This window comes from Perca fluviatilis, chromosome 18 (genome assembly GCF_010015445.1).
Source record: "Perca fluviatilis chromosome 18, GENO_Pfluv_1.0, whole genome shotgun sequence".
NCBI lineage: Eukaryota > Metazoa > Chordata > Actinopteri > Perciformes > Percidae > Perca > Perca fluviatilis.
In genome coordinates, this window is record NC_053129.1 from 18,779,587 (window position 1) to 18,797,230 (window position 17,644).

At 39.4% G+C, this 17,644-nt stretch overlaps 1 protein-coding gene and 1 pseudogene across 2 annotated transcripts in view; both read right to left on the reverse strand.

The window, feature by feature from the left end:
• Positions 1-10,787, reverse strand: part of abcd4 (ATP-binding cassette, sub-family D (ALD), member 4) — a 12,244-nt gene extending 1,457 nt beyond the window's left edge. The window contains exons 1-19 of one of the 2 annotated variants that reach the window (XM_039780962.1): positions 9,771-10,787; positions 9,421-9,461; positions 9,066-9,184; positions 8,448-8,575; positions 7,050-7,189; positions 6,721-6,837; positions 6,033-6,158; positions 5,592-5,642; positions 5,254-5,348; positions 5,034-5,155; positions 3,110-3,201; positions 2,723-2,812; positions 2,328-2,533; positions 1,485-1,576; positions 1,304-1,340; positions 860-909; positions 671-723; positions 495-571; positions 157-272 (exon numbers count right to left, since the gene is read on the reverse strand). In XM_039780962.1, the coding sequence (XP_039636896.1) occupies positions 157-272; positions 495-571; positions 671-723; positions 860-909; positions 1,304-1,340; positions 1,485-1,576; positions 2,328-2,533; positions 2,723-2,812; positions 3,110-3,201; positions 5,034-5,155; positions 5,254-5,348; positions 5,592-5,642; positions 6,033-6,158; positions 6,721-6,837; positions 7,050-7,189; positions 8,448-8,575; positions 9,066-9,184; positions 9,421-9,461 (1,752 nt within the window). In that variant the 5' untranslated portion in view covers positions 9,771-10,787. Of the gene's footprint in view, positions 1-156; positions 273-494; positions 572-670; positions 724-859; positions 910-1,303; positions 1,341-1,484; positions 1,577-2,327; positions 2,534-2,722; positions 2,813-3,109; positions 3,202-5,033; positions 5,156-5,253; positions 5,349-5,591; positions 5,643-6,032; positions 6,159-6,720; positions 6,838-7,049; positions 7,190-8,447; positions 8,576-9,065; positions 9,185-9,420 lie in introns of both variants that reach the window. The other variant, XR_005636828.1, reaches the window with a different exon arrangement.
• Positions 10,788-11,213: 426 nt separating this feature from the next.
• LOC120546189 lies at positions 11,214-16,630 on the reverse strand (annotated as a pseudogene).
• Between the last annotated feature and the right edge of the window lie 1,014 nt (positions 16,631-17,644).

The window sequence follows — 17,644 nt, forward strand, 5'->3', positions numbered from 1 at the left end:
GTAAGAAAATTGACATTGAAACCAAATAATCGTGGACTGACAAAAAAGCACCAGCTTAACTTTATGGACAGATGTTGGATGTGTTGATTATTAATTTTCCTAGCATTTAGCAGGATTGGGTATATAGCGGTCAGGATACATGTGTGTTCAGTCTACCTTCTCCAGGCTACTGCGGTGTCCCAGAGTGACCAAAGTCATGCCGAGCTGTTTACAGGTTCTGTACAGCTGTGCTTCTGCCTCCTCCGTCAGAGCACTGGTGGCCTCATCCAACACTGCAACAAAGAAATGTTGTTTGAGAAAGCTCCAGTCACGGTCACCTCTTAACGCAGCGGACATGATGAAAACAAGCAAATGTTTTACATCTAAAATGCTAAATTTAGAGTTGCATCAAAGACAGTGGGCGAGGCTAGCTCCTCTGAAGCTGTGTCGGACTCACTAAAAGTTTTGATTTCTTAGATGCTTTCATGAATACATTACAGAAATCCAGAACATACCTGCATATTTGGGCTGCAGGTAGAAGAGTCGTGCAAAGGAGAGACGCTGCATTTCACCTGGAGACAGAACATCATACCTGTAAAGAAAAACGAGTTCAGAGTCTGCATCATTTTGTGGCACATTTTAAGAAATTTCAACACGTGTCGTTGGTTTTTCCTCTTGTATTTTCTCTCACCAGCTCCAGTCCACCTTTTCATCCAGCCCACCTGTCCGCTTTAGGAGACTGGACTGGAGCACAGATAAAAGTTTGATTCGGGATGAGCGTATATTCAAAAATGAACTGGTGGAATATTCAAGGTGAATAAACAATTAAGCAAAAAATTAAGATTTTAGTTTAAAGGAATATACTGTAGGACAAACTCACCACTCCTGCTAGTTCCAGGAATTGTATAATTCTGTCATCGTCCACTGACCCTGAAGAAAGCACACTCACATGAGTATCACTAACACAGATGACCAATTATTTCAGTCAATGCAGGCAGCAGCATCAACACAAAGTTACAAGGGAAAACCAAGAGCCGAGTTTAGTATGTTGCACCTGCACACATTCACCATCTTACACTGATTGACTGTATTAATGGTATTATTATACTGATGTATTATTAATGAGCTGCTTTAATCAAACAACATATTGCTGTCAGGAAACATTGGCTTTTAGTGTATAAAAAAAAATGTTTACTTATGTCCTTTCATTTAATATTCAATTATTTTTTTTTGCTACAACAACCAACTGTGATTAAATTAACATAGTCTTTGAGTGCTGCACTGCTAAACAGTTTAATATAGAGTTTAGTCTGACATCTGATACCTGATGCAGGGTAAATATCCTTCAGTGGGTAGATCACCTGTTGGAGAAGAGCGTTCCAGTTCATTCTGTTGGTAAACTTGCAACAACCATTGCATCTATACACATATATTTATCATTTTAACAAGTTAGAGGCTCTATAGAGAAACAACCCTTGAAGAAAAAAAACAGAAGAGAGAGCAACCTGTTCACGCAGTGTGCCATCAGTCAGGTAAGGTTTCTGTGGCAGAAAGAGGGTTCCTCTGGGCCCGAAACATGTGGTCATCTGGACAAAACCTGAGGAAAAGAAATAAAAAATAGACAGACAGATGGTGTCAAGAAGCTACTAATGTGGGCCAATATCTAATATTTTTATTGTAAAAAAACAAAACAAATACAGTATGAATAACGAAACAAAAGCAGTGCTACCCTCTGCCCTTCTCCTAAGCTGTACAGAAAACAAACTAGATCACATATAGATTTCTCTCCTCTTATCTTGCCATAAACACAGATCCAGGATGTGTAGAAAGACAGTTTTGTATCCCTATGCTCTATAATATGCCTCAATACAAATCTCGGGCCATTGTGTCCAGGGGCTATTTTCAGACATATTCCTGCGTCGTTTATTGTTTTAAGGTATAGGCCGTGATACAAATTTGTATTTAACTAATCAAAACAGGGAAGAGAACATGACCACATAATGTGTACTTAAATCAAAGTAAAAATATGCTATAGTACATATAATATGAAGTGTAAAGTGCCCACAACACTGAGGGTCTCCAAATACTTTTTAAATATAGAATATGTATAAACAATTTCTTCTCATAAGCTTCAAGTAACAAAACTAAAATAATAATTTGTAAATTTATCACTTTTTATTATAGGTATGAGTCTTCTGTCCAGCTCTTGAAAATAAAATCATATTTCTAAATCCATACAACAATTCCAGTCAGGGGTTATTATTCCAACCATAACTGGTCAGCACTCAAGAGCCACCACACCCTTTCATTAAGCCCTTCCTGCCATAACAGTCTCATTGCTCTCTCACCGCTGTGTGCCTCCCAGAGTCGGTTGAGGACCCTCAGTAGTGACGTCTTGCCGGTTCCTGTGTTCCCCACCACCAGTAGATGTGTTCCCTGGCTGATTTTCAGACTCAAATCCTCCACCAGCAGCTCATCTGAGTAAGGAGATTTGTATGAAAGATGGTCCAGGATGAAGGCAGTGTCCACAGGGCCTGCGTGGACGTTGAAGTCACTGTGTGGAGAAGCAAGCACAGCACGAGCACGTCATATTTGTCATCTTCTTTTGCTCTGTATTTGTCTTGTTTTTTTTTTTGTTTTTTTTAATCTGATCTAATTTTAGCAATATGTCTCTTAACATACTTACATCTGCACTTTATTGCAACCGATTTATGTAGATTCATGTAAAAGTGCTCAAACAAACCTGTCAAAGTCGTAGCTTTCCCCTGATGCCGGGTCATAGTCACACTGCTCACGTAGGATGTCATCCATCACCTCCCTCAGCTCCCCAATCCTGACCACACACACACACAACCACACACACACACAACCACACACACACACACACAACCACACACACACACACACACAACCACACACACACACACACACACACACACACACACACACACACACAACCACACACACACACACACACAACCACACACACACACACACACACACAACAACACACACACACACAACCACACAACACACACACACACACACAGTGATAGAAAGGTGGATTGCATCAAACACTGCTGTCATCATCTGTCTTCCAGGAAGTGAATGTAAGTATGCAGTGTGATACCTGTGGGTGTATCCAGCCACATCTGACAGAGTGGTTGACAGGTCTATTAGCTGCGTGAAGCCATTTATCAAGTAGATGCACACAAAGGCGTTCTGAATATGAACAAGGAGAGGGAGAAACAAAGACTAAATAAGAGACAAGATTATTAAAATAACAGTGTTTGAACACAGAACAAAAGGCAGGACCAACGAGGCACACTGACCGACAGGACTGAAAAGAGACATCTTTTAAAGAATGAAATACTGGCTGATAATACTAAAATGTGCTGCATGTGGTTGAGACAGCTCTGAAGCTACAGCAATCTTCAACCGGCATTCAAGCTCAGAATGAATGTTTTATCAGGAGAAAGCTTTTGCTGCCACCTAGTGGTTAAATTAGCCAAACATTCACATTCAGCCAGCTACATGTATTCTGTAATGGCAAACCTTTCACACCCTCTGCCATGTCTCAACTAAACTATGTGAGGAAATGGTAACAGGAGCAATTCATTTTAAATATTTTATTTAAATTTTTTATTTACTGTGTACTCTTTTTTCACTCATGTCTACATTGCATTTATATGAAGTGTTTATGTGTTGCTGAGGACAAATAAAGATTGATAATGTTGATAGAAACTGGGAATGGGAGCAACATTCACACTTGATGACACATTGATTGTTTTTTTTCCCCTCTCTGGCTACATTTTTAAAGGTTCATATTTTTGTACGTGCGTGAAGAAAGATGCATTTCTTAAAAAGGAACACGCCGACTTATTGGGACTTTAGCTTATTCACCGTATCCCCCAGAGTTAGATAAGTTCGTACACACTCTCTGCTCCTCACCACGGCGCTTCTCAGGTGCTGCAAGCAAATCACTCCGCCCAAGTAGAAGAAGTAGCAGTGCTTCGCCTTTCTGGTTCCCAGTATGTATACGGTTAGAAGATGGCTGTGTCTCATGTGACCTTGTTATTTGTACACGCTGTGACTATATAAATCACAACATGTAAAATAGGAAAATGTTGACGTTATTTTGTCACTTATTGGGAGCAGTAGGCTAGATGGAGCCGGTTACCTCCAGGATCTGTGCTAAGCTAGGCTAGCGGTGGGGGCGTCAGACAGAATTACGACACACGCGGAGATGAGAAGGGTATGTATGGACTGATCTAACTCTGGGGGGTACGGTGAATAAGTTTAAGTCCCAATAAGTCGCTGTGTTCCTCTAAAGCAGGGATCTTCAACAGGGAGTCCCTCAGAGTCACTCCAGGGGGGCCTCCAAATTATTGTTAATTTTTGAAAGTTTTTTCAAAAATGTAAAAGTCTTAACATGATTCCAACATATTATTAGCAAATATAAATCCCCACTGATGATAGGCTTACTGGCCAATAGGTAATGTAGTCACTAAGGTAGCCATCCACAGATACAGTTCATCCCAAAGAATTGACTGTTTCACATTTGTGTTTAACATTAAAACATGATTCATAAAATCATGCCAACAATTATTAGGCTATTTGAATAGCTTAGTATTCTATGCAAAAAAAGGTATCTATAAATGCTTTAGGCTGCCCTAAAAGTTATTGTAGGACCAGATTAATATGCAACTTCATTTTATACAATATATGTAGTAGGGGGTCCCTGATCCGTCTCTCTTTCAGTTAAGGGGTCCTTGGCTTAAAAAACGTTTAAGTCCTGCTTTAAAGCAACACTAAATAACTTTTCCCGCTTCGGGCCCCCTACAGGTTGGAAGCGGAATTGTCCATTACATTACATTATGCAAGTTTGCCAGATTGGGTAGCGGATCTGTAGTTCGAATGAACTGGACAATGTAATGTAATGGACAATTCAGCTTCCAACCTGTAGGGGGACTGAAGAAGGGAAAAGTTATTTAGTGTTGCTTTAAGAACTACACATTCTGAGAAGTAGGGAGAGGAAAAGAATTCATGCTTACCTTACTGATGAGTGCACTGAGCTCACCAGGAGTGAGACCATCATAGATACCAGTAAAGATGGGAATGGCAATTATAATGTAGCTAAGGAAACCTCCAACGTAGTCAAAGGTGTTTACCCCAACTGAGAGAGGAGAGGTCAGGTCAGAGGTTAACAAGTTTAATCAAAGCAATCAATGAAAGGTATGAGTCAGTGAGTGAGGGTGTGTAGGATGTTCTTACTGTAAAGCCAGAGCTCTTTGTTTATTAGACTCTTCTGAGTTTGTAGCAGAGCCTGCAGTCTGCGGTTGGTCCTCATGTGCTCCACTTTACCGGCTCTAAAAACACAGACAGCAGCATATTTTTCAAACCTGCTTTAACGGTGTGATCGCTGTGATTTGGTGTGTGAGAATGATTCAGATAGTGCCAGATACTGTTTTTTTAATCACAGAAAAGTACACAAAGTACAGTTTCTATGCAAGTTATACAATTATGATTGTCTAAACTTTCTGGAAAATATGTTTCCATTTCATGAACATGTACAGGCTTACCCTGGTATACAAATCATGTTTGTGCCTCACCTGTAAAAAGCTGCAGACTCTGCATTGACACGGATCTGCATGTGCTTGAATCTGAAGATACAAATACATACTACTGAAAAAAAAATTTTTACTTTCAAGCAACACAATTTAAGAGGTTTTATATATTTAATTTAACTGTTCCCTGGTCAGCACAAAATGTGATTGTTTTAACTTGTGACAGATTACAATTCCTCTTTCATAGCTGACGCATATCCTGTGTTATTTCCTTCTAAGCAAAAGGCACTGGGCCAAAGTCCACAGATGCTTCCTCTGCTTCCTCTCTAAACACTGAAAGGATTTGCACGAAATAAAGCTGGCAAAATACCTGTTGAAGTTCAGAGAACACACTTTTAAGTCAATCCTGTTCTGCTTGTCTGTCAACACACATTATTATTGTCACTTAATACACTTACACACTAACCTACTTGCTACTGAACTTACCTGAAGTCTCCCTCCAGTTTTTCTTGCTCAAACAGAGTAGACACAATCGGCCCCATGAGGATTTTATTGGCAATGGTCCCAAAAACAAAGTAGCCAAAGATACTTACAGGACCGATCCAACCAGTGCTGAAAAGCAAGGCAACTTTATGAATATCCTCATTTTAAAAGCCAAAAGCAATTCAGAGTGTTTTACGTAAGGCTTTAAAACAACGTAGCAAAGACAATGAGAAGGAAAATACATTAAAACAGGATCAGCTTTAATCAAATTAAACACAAAGCATGCAAAAGAAATACAAGTTATAGTGTCATTTCCCTGCAGTTACAGTGCAACATTTTTTAGGCTCCATTAAAATAAGTTTAGAGTTGCAGTAGACATCTAGAGCTTTTACAAGTCACTGACAACAGGTGGACTTTACGGTCTCTTTACAAACCACAGACAAAGAGCATACGGAATGGATACAAATTATATATAAAAAGGGAAGTCTTTATTTTTGACAACTTACACATTTTTTCTCTTTGTCTTTTTTATGTAAATGTGCCTCTCTAAAGCACAAATATTGGTTTGTGGCTGTAATAACATTAGCACAATGTATGTCTCTGATGATGCTTCAATTTCACAGTAGGTAGGTAGTATGTGTTAAAGAGTGTGAAATACAGTATTACAGTTGCTGCGGTACTCTAAACTCACCTATGAAAGCAGTGGTAGGTGTAGTAAGCCAGTGTGAATGGTGATACAATCAAACGACTAGCCATGGTGCTCATCTGCTTACACAACCTCTCTGCGTCCTGACTGATTCGCTGGTCTCTGAAAGTTACACAAAGGAACACAAAGAAAAAACAAACCAATTAAATGATGTCTCTTTATGATGATGTTCAATATTCTAATAGCCATGTGATCTTTACATAAAAACTTTTAAATGGTAGATTTGTTGATAAATTTTGAATTGAAATTGAGTTTATGTCTACATTCTTTAAAAAAGCATTAGATATACAAAGAGGAAAACCATTCAAGCTTACGGGTTGTCTATATCCTCTTTGAGTACATTGAGCGTGTAATAGACTCGGCCCTGGAAGTAGGACGCATGAAGGCTCTCAGTTAGCGTCCTCCTCCAGCTTACATACATCTGATTGCAAATGTACTGGTCGATACTTTTCAACTGGGACAGGGAGAAAGGAACACAGAGATAAATTGTTTATCACAAGCACAACAACAATACAGAGTCCCAAATATCTCCACATCATAAATTGTAAAGTGCAGTGTCATTAGCACCAGTGGGCTATCAATAGTAAAGTGCAACATCATCAGTGGCGTTTTAATATTATACCAAAGTGCAGTATTATCACACAGAAAGGATCAAGCTATTTTCCCTAACTTAGTCAGTAGTGTAATGCTGGTAGGAATGAATGATTTGCAAGCCCGGTTGGTTTGTAAGGACGGCACCCTATATCTTCTGCCTGATGGCAGCACCTCATACGCCTGAAATAGGTGATGTAGCCCATCACCGCAAATTGCTTGTCCTTTCCTCACTACCCTGAATTCGCTGATAGTGGTCAGAGAAATTAACTTCTGTCCAGCAATCCATCCTGTGGAATTTATTTTTGTTTGTCACTGACAAAGACAAATAACAGGCAATGGAGCAGAAAGTTAAAATCCTCTCAACAAAAGAGCGATAGAAAAGGACCATCATGTCTTTTTCTACTCTGAACTGTCTCAGCTTCCGCATAAAATACAGTCGCTGCAGACCCTTATAGATGGCATCAGTGTTGGTATTCCATGATAGCTTAGCATCTATTATTGTTCCCATTCCTATTAAGTATTGTGTGTGTAGGCTGTAAAATGAACATGTCAGGCTGCCCTGACCTGACAGCAATCCAAAATCAAACATCATGTCATACAATAAAATCTAGGAAACAATGTATCTGATTCTTTATTTAGTCTCAGCCCACATAGAAATATTTAACTAGGCATATAATGTACAATGTTGGGAACATAGGATTTGTCCCAGTTATGATAACAGTAATGTACTCTAATCACATACAATACATCATTTGGCTATAAGACTGTTACCTTGGCACTGCTCTGTTAATGAGTAAAAATTCATCAAAAAATCTGAAATCTGTTTGATGATGCATTAACCTTTGTAATTAAGTACATAAAAGTATTGACACTTTTATCAATCCCCTAGGTCTGCAGACCAATCAGCAGTGCTGAGCACAAAGGAAAATGATAAGAGAGTAGTACAGCTGAGTAAGCACATGTGTGAAGACTACTAACTAACTGTTAAAAGACCAAATTCCATGCTCAGCAAAAATACCTCTAGAGGGGTGAACTCTTTTGGTACTTTTGGGATATTTTGGTTACTAGTATCAGTATGTAGGTCAATTTGTGTCATCCCCCCATTTTTTTGAACTTACTGTGGAGTTGAGCAAGATGAGCACCATAGCTGTGCCCACCAGACTCCTGAAGCCTGGGTAATCTGTGTCTGCCAGCACATTGTAGAAGTGGCTAGGGAGGACACCCACTTGGTAAATGATCAGCTGCTCTGATGGCAGAAAAAAAGATGAGTTAGCGCATTGTTGGGACAAGAGAGACTCGTAAAACAACGAGCTAAAGGTCAGCAGGAAAAAAATTAAACAGAGTATGCCGTCTAGTATTATCTGAAGTGTAGTTTTACCAACAGGCAGGGTACAATATTAGCACCATCCACCAGCCAAATGCTGGTAAAACATGCAAGTGGCTGGTAGATTTGCTTCATTCACCAGCCAAAAAAACAATGGTAATCTATTGTGTGGCTGGTAAAATGTGATCATTCACTAGCAATTTGACAGGTGGATGATAAAAGTTAATTTTGCGACCTGCCAACAGGCAGTGAATGAGTCTCATGAGGCTTCGTGCAAGAGACATTTAATTTAATTTACATTATCATCACCTCATTCAATAGCTAGCTGGATATGATTGTGACAATTTATTTCCCATTTTGGCTCTAGCACTTCTTGTCTTGCACAAATAGCTTTTGTGACTCTTGCAGTTACCTGTCAGAGTGACAGCAAGCAGCGTCCCAAACATCAGAGCACTTTGACTGGTCCATGATGGGAACAGGACCTTCTGGATGCTGCAGAACCTCTGAACAAACTTCCAGTCTAGCTTTAGTCTTAAGTATGCACAACAAGAGATAATATATACAGTATATATTAGAAAATTGCAACATATGAATCTCTTATATCCTGTGGCCACATGCATGAACTGTGAGGTTTTTGTTATGATGAAATCCTTGCATTACTTTGCATCACTCCTAACACCACTAACGTTACTTCTTGCACAAACATTTAAACTGACCTGCCAATACAGTGTTGTACGTTATGGTGTACACCTTGGAGTCAGGCTTACCTTTTTGTCCCTCTGCCATTTGACTTTTCCAAACGAGGCATCTGTACTGGCGGCAGGAGACTATTATTTTTAGCAAATAAAACTTCCCATAACGTTAGCTACGTTTTTCGGAATTGATGTCACGAAAAGCGAATATTAAGCAGCAGGTCAAGCTAACTTTAGACTAATGTTAACGTTAACAACAGCGAATGTTAAAGCAGCTAAAGAGAAAAACGGTTAACTTACAACGGGGAATAACAAACACATTTCTACAAAACAATTAAAAACTCCCCCCTTCGTACTTATCGCGGCTGCATTAATTAGCTTAGCTAACTGTTGCCTTACTTTAGCATCGTCTCACAGACCATTACCTTGTTTAGCTTGTACTTCACAATGCACTCACTGGTAAGGTGGATGTTTTAGTAGGTAAAAGAAAAATCCCGGACTTCCGGTGTAATGTACTCCGATCTTTCAAAATAAAAGGTTTATTAGCTTTTTATACCAAGATCAATCTGGAAGAATACAAAATGCCATCTTCGCTCATACAATTAAATATAAACTCACTTCTAGTTTTTACAAGCTTAATACAAAACCATGAGTAAGATTTATGCCTGAAAAGCTGCAAAAAAATAAACATTACTATCTCTCTGGAAATGCCGTTACAAGATATTTATACATTTGTAGTAAAATTGTTTGTAGTCTGTTTCTGTGTTCTGGCCGTGACTACTATTTCTAAAGGTAATGAAGCCACATCTGGACAACCACAGTGTAAAAAAGAAAAAAAAGTAGGCATGGGGCTATACTGTAAAAGGAAGCTATTAATGGTTATGGGTGGCCGAGCTTAGAGATACTTAAAAGGCTTGAAAACAGTGTTTGGATAATGCCTCATAACAAAATTACAATTGTATTAAAATTAAGAAGGGGGGAAAAAAAAGTATCCATTGTGAAAACATTAATTATTATCAGTCATGCTTGGTTACATTTTTGTCAAGTATTACTTATTGAAATACTGACATTAACAGCTTAAATCTTTCATCGGTTGCTAAATGTATATCGACAAAAGACCGCACTGAGTCAGGCCATGTGCTGACCTTTGTGAATTCTTTAGATTTAGATACCAAAAACAGCAATCAACCAAAGTTCAATTTATAAAAACAGCACCGCGAAGACCAATGATTAGGCTGAATGTACGCTAAAACCTTATCTATGTCGCTCAAAGGTTAAGCATGAATTTGCTAGTCCGAGGCAGGGAGTAAAACACATAACACTACACAGCCTAGACTGCATGCCTTCTCTTAGTATTGAGTAAACAAAAATGCAGTTATTCTGGGTTTTTGCAGTACTTTCAATGCTAAACCAGGCAGTCTTTACAACCTATTAATGTACCATTTATGTGAAATTAAGCTAGGATTTGTTAAAAGAAAATCTCATGCGAGCAAGCTGACCGCCGTCAATGAAAGTGAGATCACATAAAGTCCATATCCACAGAACTCAAAAGCAGATGCACTGTTCAATTTTAATGTAAAATTTTTATTTTAAGGATATGCTTTAAATGATTATTCAGAACACTCAACTTACACTTGGGACCAAAATTACAAATGTTTTTGAAACAAGCAAAAAGGCGGCGATGAAATAATGCTATGATAATGTAGAAAAATCTTAATGATACAAGGCCTGCTCTTCCAGTCTTTCAGATTTAAATAGAGATCATGTAACTACCCAAACACCTGCTACCTCAAATACCTGCAGTATTTTACAGTTTCCAGGCGGATAGGCTTTAGGTATGGCAACAAATGTTAAGACACGTGACGTCACACATTTCCGATTCATGTTTATTTTTTTTTCCTTAAAGCGTGGAATTCTCCAATAAACTGTTATTTGAAATGGAAATGTACAATGTTCCTCATTAATGAATGCAAGTATCATTACAGTAAATCTGGTAGGTGTAGTATTTGCAAAGCTCCACACAACACTTAAATTCGTCAACCACAAGTGGATCTTGAAGGATAAAGGCTGGTGATGTTCTATATTGTAGTTATTGTCAACAAATCCTAAAAAAAAGGCCAAAAACAATCATAAAGTCTCTCAATACTTTCCAACTTCCTCTAATCTGTGGATCTTGGCTCAGAAGTCCATTGGTTCCTACTGAAGGAACATGATCTTTAAAATGGGTCACAAATATTTACCTTGTTTTATTTATTTATTTTTAAAGCAACATTTTTTTACCTAGAACAGCTGGGCCGTTTACAGTCAAACCGAGGTAAATACTGTATTTGGTGTGTTTTTTTTTTTTTTTTTAAATACAGTTTGGACAAATATGGAGCTCTATGCACAATAAATATAGAATATCACCACATTTATCCTTTAAATTAGTTTCTGATATGCAGAAACACAACCTTTATTTGTGTGAACACAAGCAGCATGTTTCTAAGTGCTTTTACCAAATGAACTTGTCAGCAGTAAAGGACAGTTTGCACACAACACTCAGGTGAGGTTTAGGATCCTAAAGAGGAGAGGCCCCACACAGACACAACTAAAACCAACAACACTGTAGACAATGTAACGATAAGGCAGCTCTACTTTCATGTGCTGCCTCGCCCCTCTTACATCACCTGAAGGCAGCCCGAACAATCGACATAAAAACGGAATTGTTACTGCTTTCATAATCATTCTCGTGACAAGGATGACAGCGACTCCGATGAGGAAAAAAACCGCATTTGCCTAGAGCCTGAGAGGCTGGCGCCGCGAGGAGGTGCTCCAGGAATCCAGAGAGAAAGCCACAAGTCCCAGGCTCACATGTGACACGATAATCACGAGTGGAGCAAAGTGGTCCATCATGTAAAAGCTGTCAATCTTGTCCAAAACTGGCTGGAAAAAGGCTAGAATAAGAAGGCTGTACAGGAAGCCAGTGATTACCTCCTGCAACACAGGGACATAAAGCATCACAAACCCAGCATACACTATGAAAGCCAATATGTTTTACTCATATTTGCACTCTAAAAAAGTACTTGCTTGATATACCTACAGCCTTATAAAGCACATTAATAGTTTAATAAGTTTTAAACGGCAGAATAAACAAGAGAAGTTAAAATCTAAAATATATTCTGACATTCTTTACATCAGTGCCAACATACCGCAAGCAATGCACACAAAGTCTTAGCTCTTTTAGCGTCACTTTCTACATAATCAAAAATCAGGTGAGCTGCTGACTGATAAACAGGTGTTGCTATCGTTGTACTACAGAACATAAACAATATCTACTAACCTCCGTTGCCTGGCCACCAAATCTAATCTTACCTTATCTCCTGGCTTTGATTTGTTTATTGGCTCGGCTTTATATTCCCATAAATCATACATCTTACATTTCTGTGTATGTTATTAAAAAAGGGGCATGCATATTAATGTTATTTAAGTTAACGTGTAAAAAAGAAGCAATCTGTCCACCTACAGAAATGCAAATATGCAGGTGATTTGAACAGAATAGATTTTTGACCCAGATATGGTAGACCTTATTGAGTAACCATTCTCAGCTGGGACTAGGTGAGGCAGCGTCACTCTATATTATCAAGTTAATTCTTACAGTTTTTCCAGCAAGGCATTATTTACTTCATGTTAATTATTTAATATACCGACCAGAATAGAATGCATCCCCATGTAGACTCTGCTTACACAGACAAGGACGCTCCAGCTAAGGGCCACACAAAAGCCAAAGAGAAAGGGGTACTAGGAGAGAGTGAGAGAGCATAAAGACATGGCATTAAAACATTAAACTTGATATTAGAAAGGTGGTTGACGATGAGCCGTCAAAAAATACAAAAATACAGCAGTTTTCTGATATAAAAAGGCCCATGGACTCATTTTGCAGGACTATATTTTTCCCCAACATCCTGTTGACTATGACCAGACAATACAGTAGAAGAAGCTACAGTACCACGGTCCCTAGCAGGGAGTTAATGGCAACAGGCTAGATTTACATTAAGTCTCTGAACAGTTCCCCGTCAGTGGAAATACTGCAGTATTTCAGTATCACAGTGACCTCTGCATAGGTCAAAGAAGAACCTACAGCCATTCTAGCAGCTCTGTGAGGTTGTACTTAATCCTAAGCTTAATACTAAAATCAGCATGCTAACATGCTAAGCTAACACTTTGAATTTTCCTCCTGCCCTGGAAGCAGTTTGTGGTCTTTTGTAACCTTTTTAACCTCTTTCTCTGAAATGTTTCAGTTCCTTGACCTTCCACATCAGGGAACCTGACACCAAAATAGTTTAGGCAGTTCAGTAAACTGGCTAAACCCAGTTTTATGCTCTTATGCAGATGTACAACAACAACAAAAAGGAGCATGAGTTTCTCAGCTCTTCTTTCCTGGTGGTGACCCCTTGGCAGGGCTATACGCTTACATTTCTTTTTTAACTTGATAAAAGTTGTTGCGGAATAACATTAAACATACAGTATACAATATGCACTGCAGGGACAAGCTGATTTAACTAAGAGATTACTAAAGAATTCTGAAATACAAGATGCACATGGGACCTAACAAAGGACAGGAATCCATTGTGTGTCATTAATTAATCACTTTTCAAACAGCACAGAGGCTTGCACTCAAGGGTTGGGGTTTGATAGCATAACTAATGTTATTAATGACAACAACTCAAAACATCGGAGTGGAGGCTCTGATCTTACAGCAGAGAGTGCAGACGGCACACAAAGCCGATATCATCCAAGTTTCATTTTGGCTTGCCATCAAGTTACACATGGATTTAACATTAATTAGCGACAGCTTATCCATAGGGGAAAAGTTTGATTTCGTTGAGCTCTCTGCCAGACTGATACTACACTCTTTTCTCTCTTTCACACTCTGCAACTCTGTTCTTTTAAATCAAGGCTGAAGACCTTTCTTTTTGAGGTTGCCTTTTAAATAATTGTTTAAACTGTTTTTAACTGCTCTTTACTGTTTAATTTCTTATACTGCACTAACTTTTATTCTCGTATTTTATGTTTTAAATTTTGATTTTAATCGTTTTTATGTAAAGCACTTTGAATTGGCTTGTTGCAGAAATGTGCTATACAAATAAAGCTGCCTTGCCTTAACTCCGCAGCAGTAAAGTAACCCTCCTAACCCCCTGTCCCCAATCTTAACCAGAACACTCAGTAAAAGGAGAATGTGTGTTGTGTCATCCCTGACTGTCTTACTTTGTTAAATTGCCTTGCTGTAGTGCTCATTGATACTTTAGATCCAAAGGTTTACTGAAACTTGATTTGATCTGTCTCACACAATGGGAGTCTTTTATCAAAGCTACCTTCTCACTCATCACCTGTACCCCTCTGACACATCCTGTCATGTTTAACAGTCTGCTTTAACATAGGAATGTTTGTTGTCTTCATACAAGACTAGGCAACAAGGATTAAGGACTATGAGTTCCTACATGGTTTCAGCGCGATTTCCTTTTTGTCTCAAATCGTAGGCATCTCTCCTTGATCCGCTAGCTGCCTGCCCCCTGAAAAGACTGTAAAAAAGCCCTGTCTCGGGAGACAACACATGGGTCGTAAACGTCAAACAAACACTAGGGGCACAGGCTGTGCACCAAAATACAACAAACCCGTTCCAGCCAATCACTGACAAGATGGTTGGGGGTGGGGGTTAGTGACAGTCAGTCATGAAAGTTACGGAAACGGGGAGCGGGGGTGGGGGGAAGCGAGCTTGCTCTGTTTGGGATTTACTTGAAATGTCAACAGAAGTGACATCATGCAGGAACTCATAGTGCACCTTTAACAGTAATTTAAAGGCAGTCTGTGGTTTTGCATTTCTGTGGCCAGACTGACCCTTCTTGGCACTGAAGGGGCAGTGGAGAAAAATGTTATGTGGAGCTTTTTATATTTTATTAGGTCTGATGCCTTGTGGGTTTCTTGAACTCTGGTCTTTTTCCAAATATATAGGATAGTATAGGATGTAGACGTCTTGGACTGGTGCGCCTAGCAACCTTCCCTGTGGATTATCAAAACATGTTCATATCCTGTGGCAGTTGACTTCTTTGCCCTGTTGGTAATTCAGCCTTCTGCACTCAAGCTGTACATTTCTACATAAACTGCACATCTTTTGTCTGCGGCAACTGCATTGAAATACTTTGTTTTCATCTGTATTTGAGACGTTGGGTGCGTTTAAAAGGATGCTCACCTGCCATCGTCCGTAGGTCAGCATGAAGAGACAGAAGGGTATGGCTGTCCCTGTCATAGCGTGCGTGGACGGCATGCTGTACTCGGAGTTGTAGAAGACCTCCACCTTCACCACAGGAGGGGAGGCCGGCCGGGACCAGCGGACCATATCTTTGGTGGACTGTCCCACGAACAGATTCCAGGCCCAGACTATGATGAGTCTCCGGCTGACCAGGGCGTCGACGTTCCAGAAGACGAAGGGGAAGAAGACGATGAAGAACATCTCGTTGCCAAGCTCAGTCCCAAACGTGAACAGGTAGAACAGAAACTTGTTGTGGATCAGGAACTCTTGACCCACATCTCCCGTCAGGGAGTTCTTCCGGAGGGGTTTTGCTCTTGCGATGTCTGGATCGACATTGGCTGCTGATGATGGACCGTCAGGCCTGACGGAAATGTCACCCTGCATCCTGTTAAAAATCGGCGCGGTCGCATCCCCGGGTGCTCCATTCCCAACACAAACGTCCGCCCTTGGTGCCCCCTGTTGCACCCTCTTCTTCAGTCCAGGGCAGTCCGGCTCCGAATCTCCACTGTCCGTCTTAACCAGTTTAACCGGAAATGTCCCTTTAACGCCGCAAACATTTTGAAACCTCGCTACATGGCGGGGGTCTTGGAGATAATTACACATCTGTATAAACTTCCTTACATAGTAGTTTGCCATGACTTAAATTAACTGTTGCGCCGTAAAAATAGAGTTAATGTTCATTGAGTGAGCGTAAAGAGCTCGGTGGCCGTTGCATTCCTCTTAACGAAATACAATAACAGTGACTTTGCTAGCTAACAGCACGAAGCAGCTAACGTTACCCTTGTCTATTAGCCTACCTGGTATCTGCAGACAGAAAACAGACCTTGTACACCGTCGTGGACAGCAGCATCCAAAGTCCGTAACAGATAACCATTACTTCACGGTATAACATTAGCTACCTCTTACGGCCACCAACCATTTAGACTAGCTACTGATAACTAACTGCGTCGTTGTTATTCCCACTGTTCGTTTTCTTCTTCGTTTGACTTAATGTTTGGTTAGTCAACCAATATCCAACATGTTCAAGTCTACCACCCCTGCTGGAGGCTGGAGGATGCAAAAAAAATTGCATTGGTGGAAGAAGTATTCCGATTTTGTAGAAGTACTAATAGGTCTACCACACTGTAAAAATACTCAAGTATTTGTTAAAAGTAAAATTCCTGCATTAAAAATGTTATTCAAGTAAAAGTATGTAGGTTTCATCAGGAAAATGTAGGCTAAGCGCTATATAAATTCAATTTATTATTATTATTATTATTATTATTACTTAGTACAGTAGGCATATTAAAAGTAAAAGTAGGCTATTATACATTTTAGAAACTGGAAACGATCAAAACAGTTCTGTCAATCAACGTGTTAAGTGTTTACAGCTATAGTCATTTCAGCTGTAATTGTAGGTCTATTGGGTAGTTTAATTTATAATAAAACATTGTATTTTATAGACTGTGTGTATTTTGTGTGCACAAATCTTAATTTGTAAAGTAACTTTATTGTACTTTATTGGATTCTTATGAACATGTAAGCAGTAGGCTATTTAATGGTATTTCAGGTCAAGGTAGAGCCTAAGGTGGAGCTAATACTGCATCAGTATCTGAAATGGGCCATACTCACCAGTACTAAGTACATTTGGTATATGTATACCAAAACAGGCTATGTATCATGATTTATAATTAAAAAAAAAACAAGCTACTGTATGTAAAATCAGACATTCAGCACCCCCATGTAGGCCAAATGGAATGATCCTTTGTTTCATAACCATATTTTCAGATAATGTGATCATTCAACCGTGATATTAATAGTCGAATCAGGCTCCTTAGATTGAATAGTCACCCATTGGGGGTCACCCTTACAAGATATAGGCTAGCCTACGTATAAATATAAATACATACAAGACACATGCAATGATCACGTCATGGGTACTAGCACCTATTTGGTCCAATTCAGGTACGGTAAAATGTTTTGTACGTAGCATCTTCATCCACAAAGTAACTAGTCTAACGTTTGGTGACATAT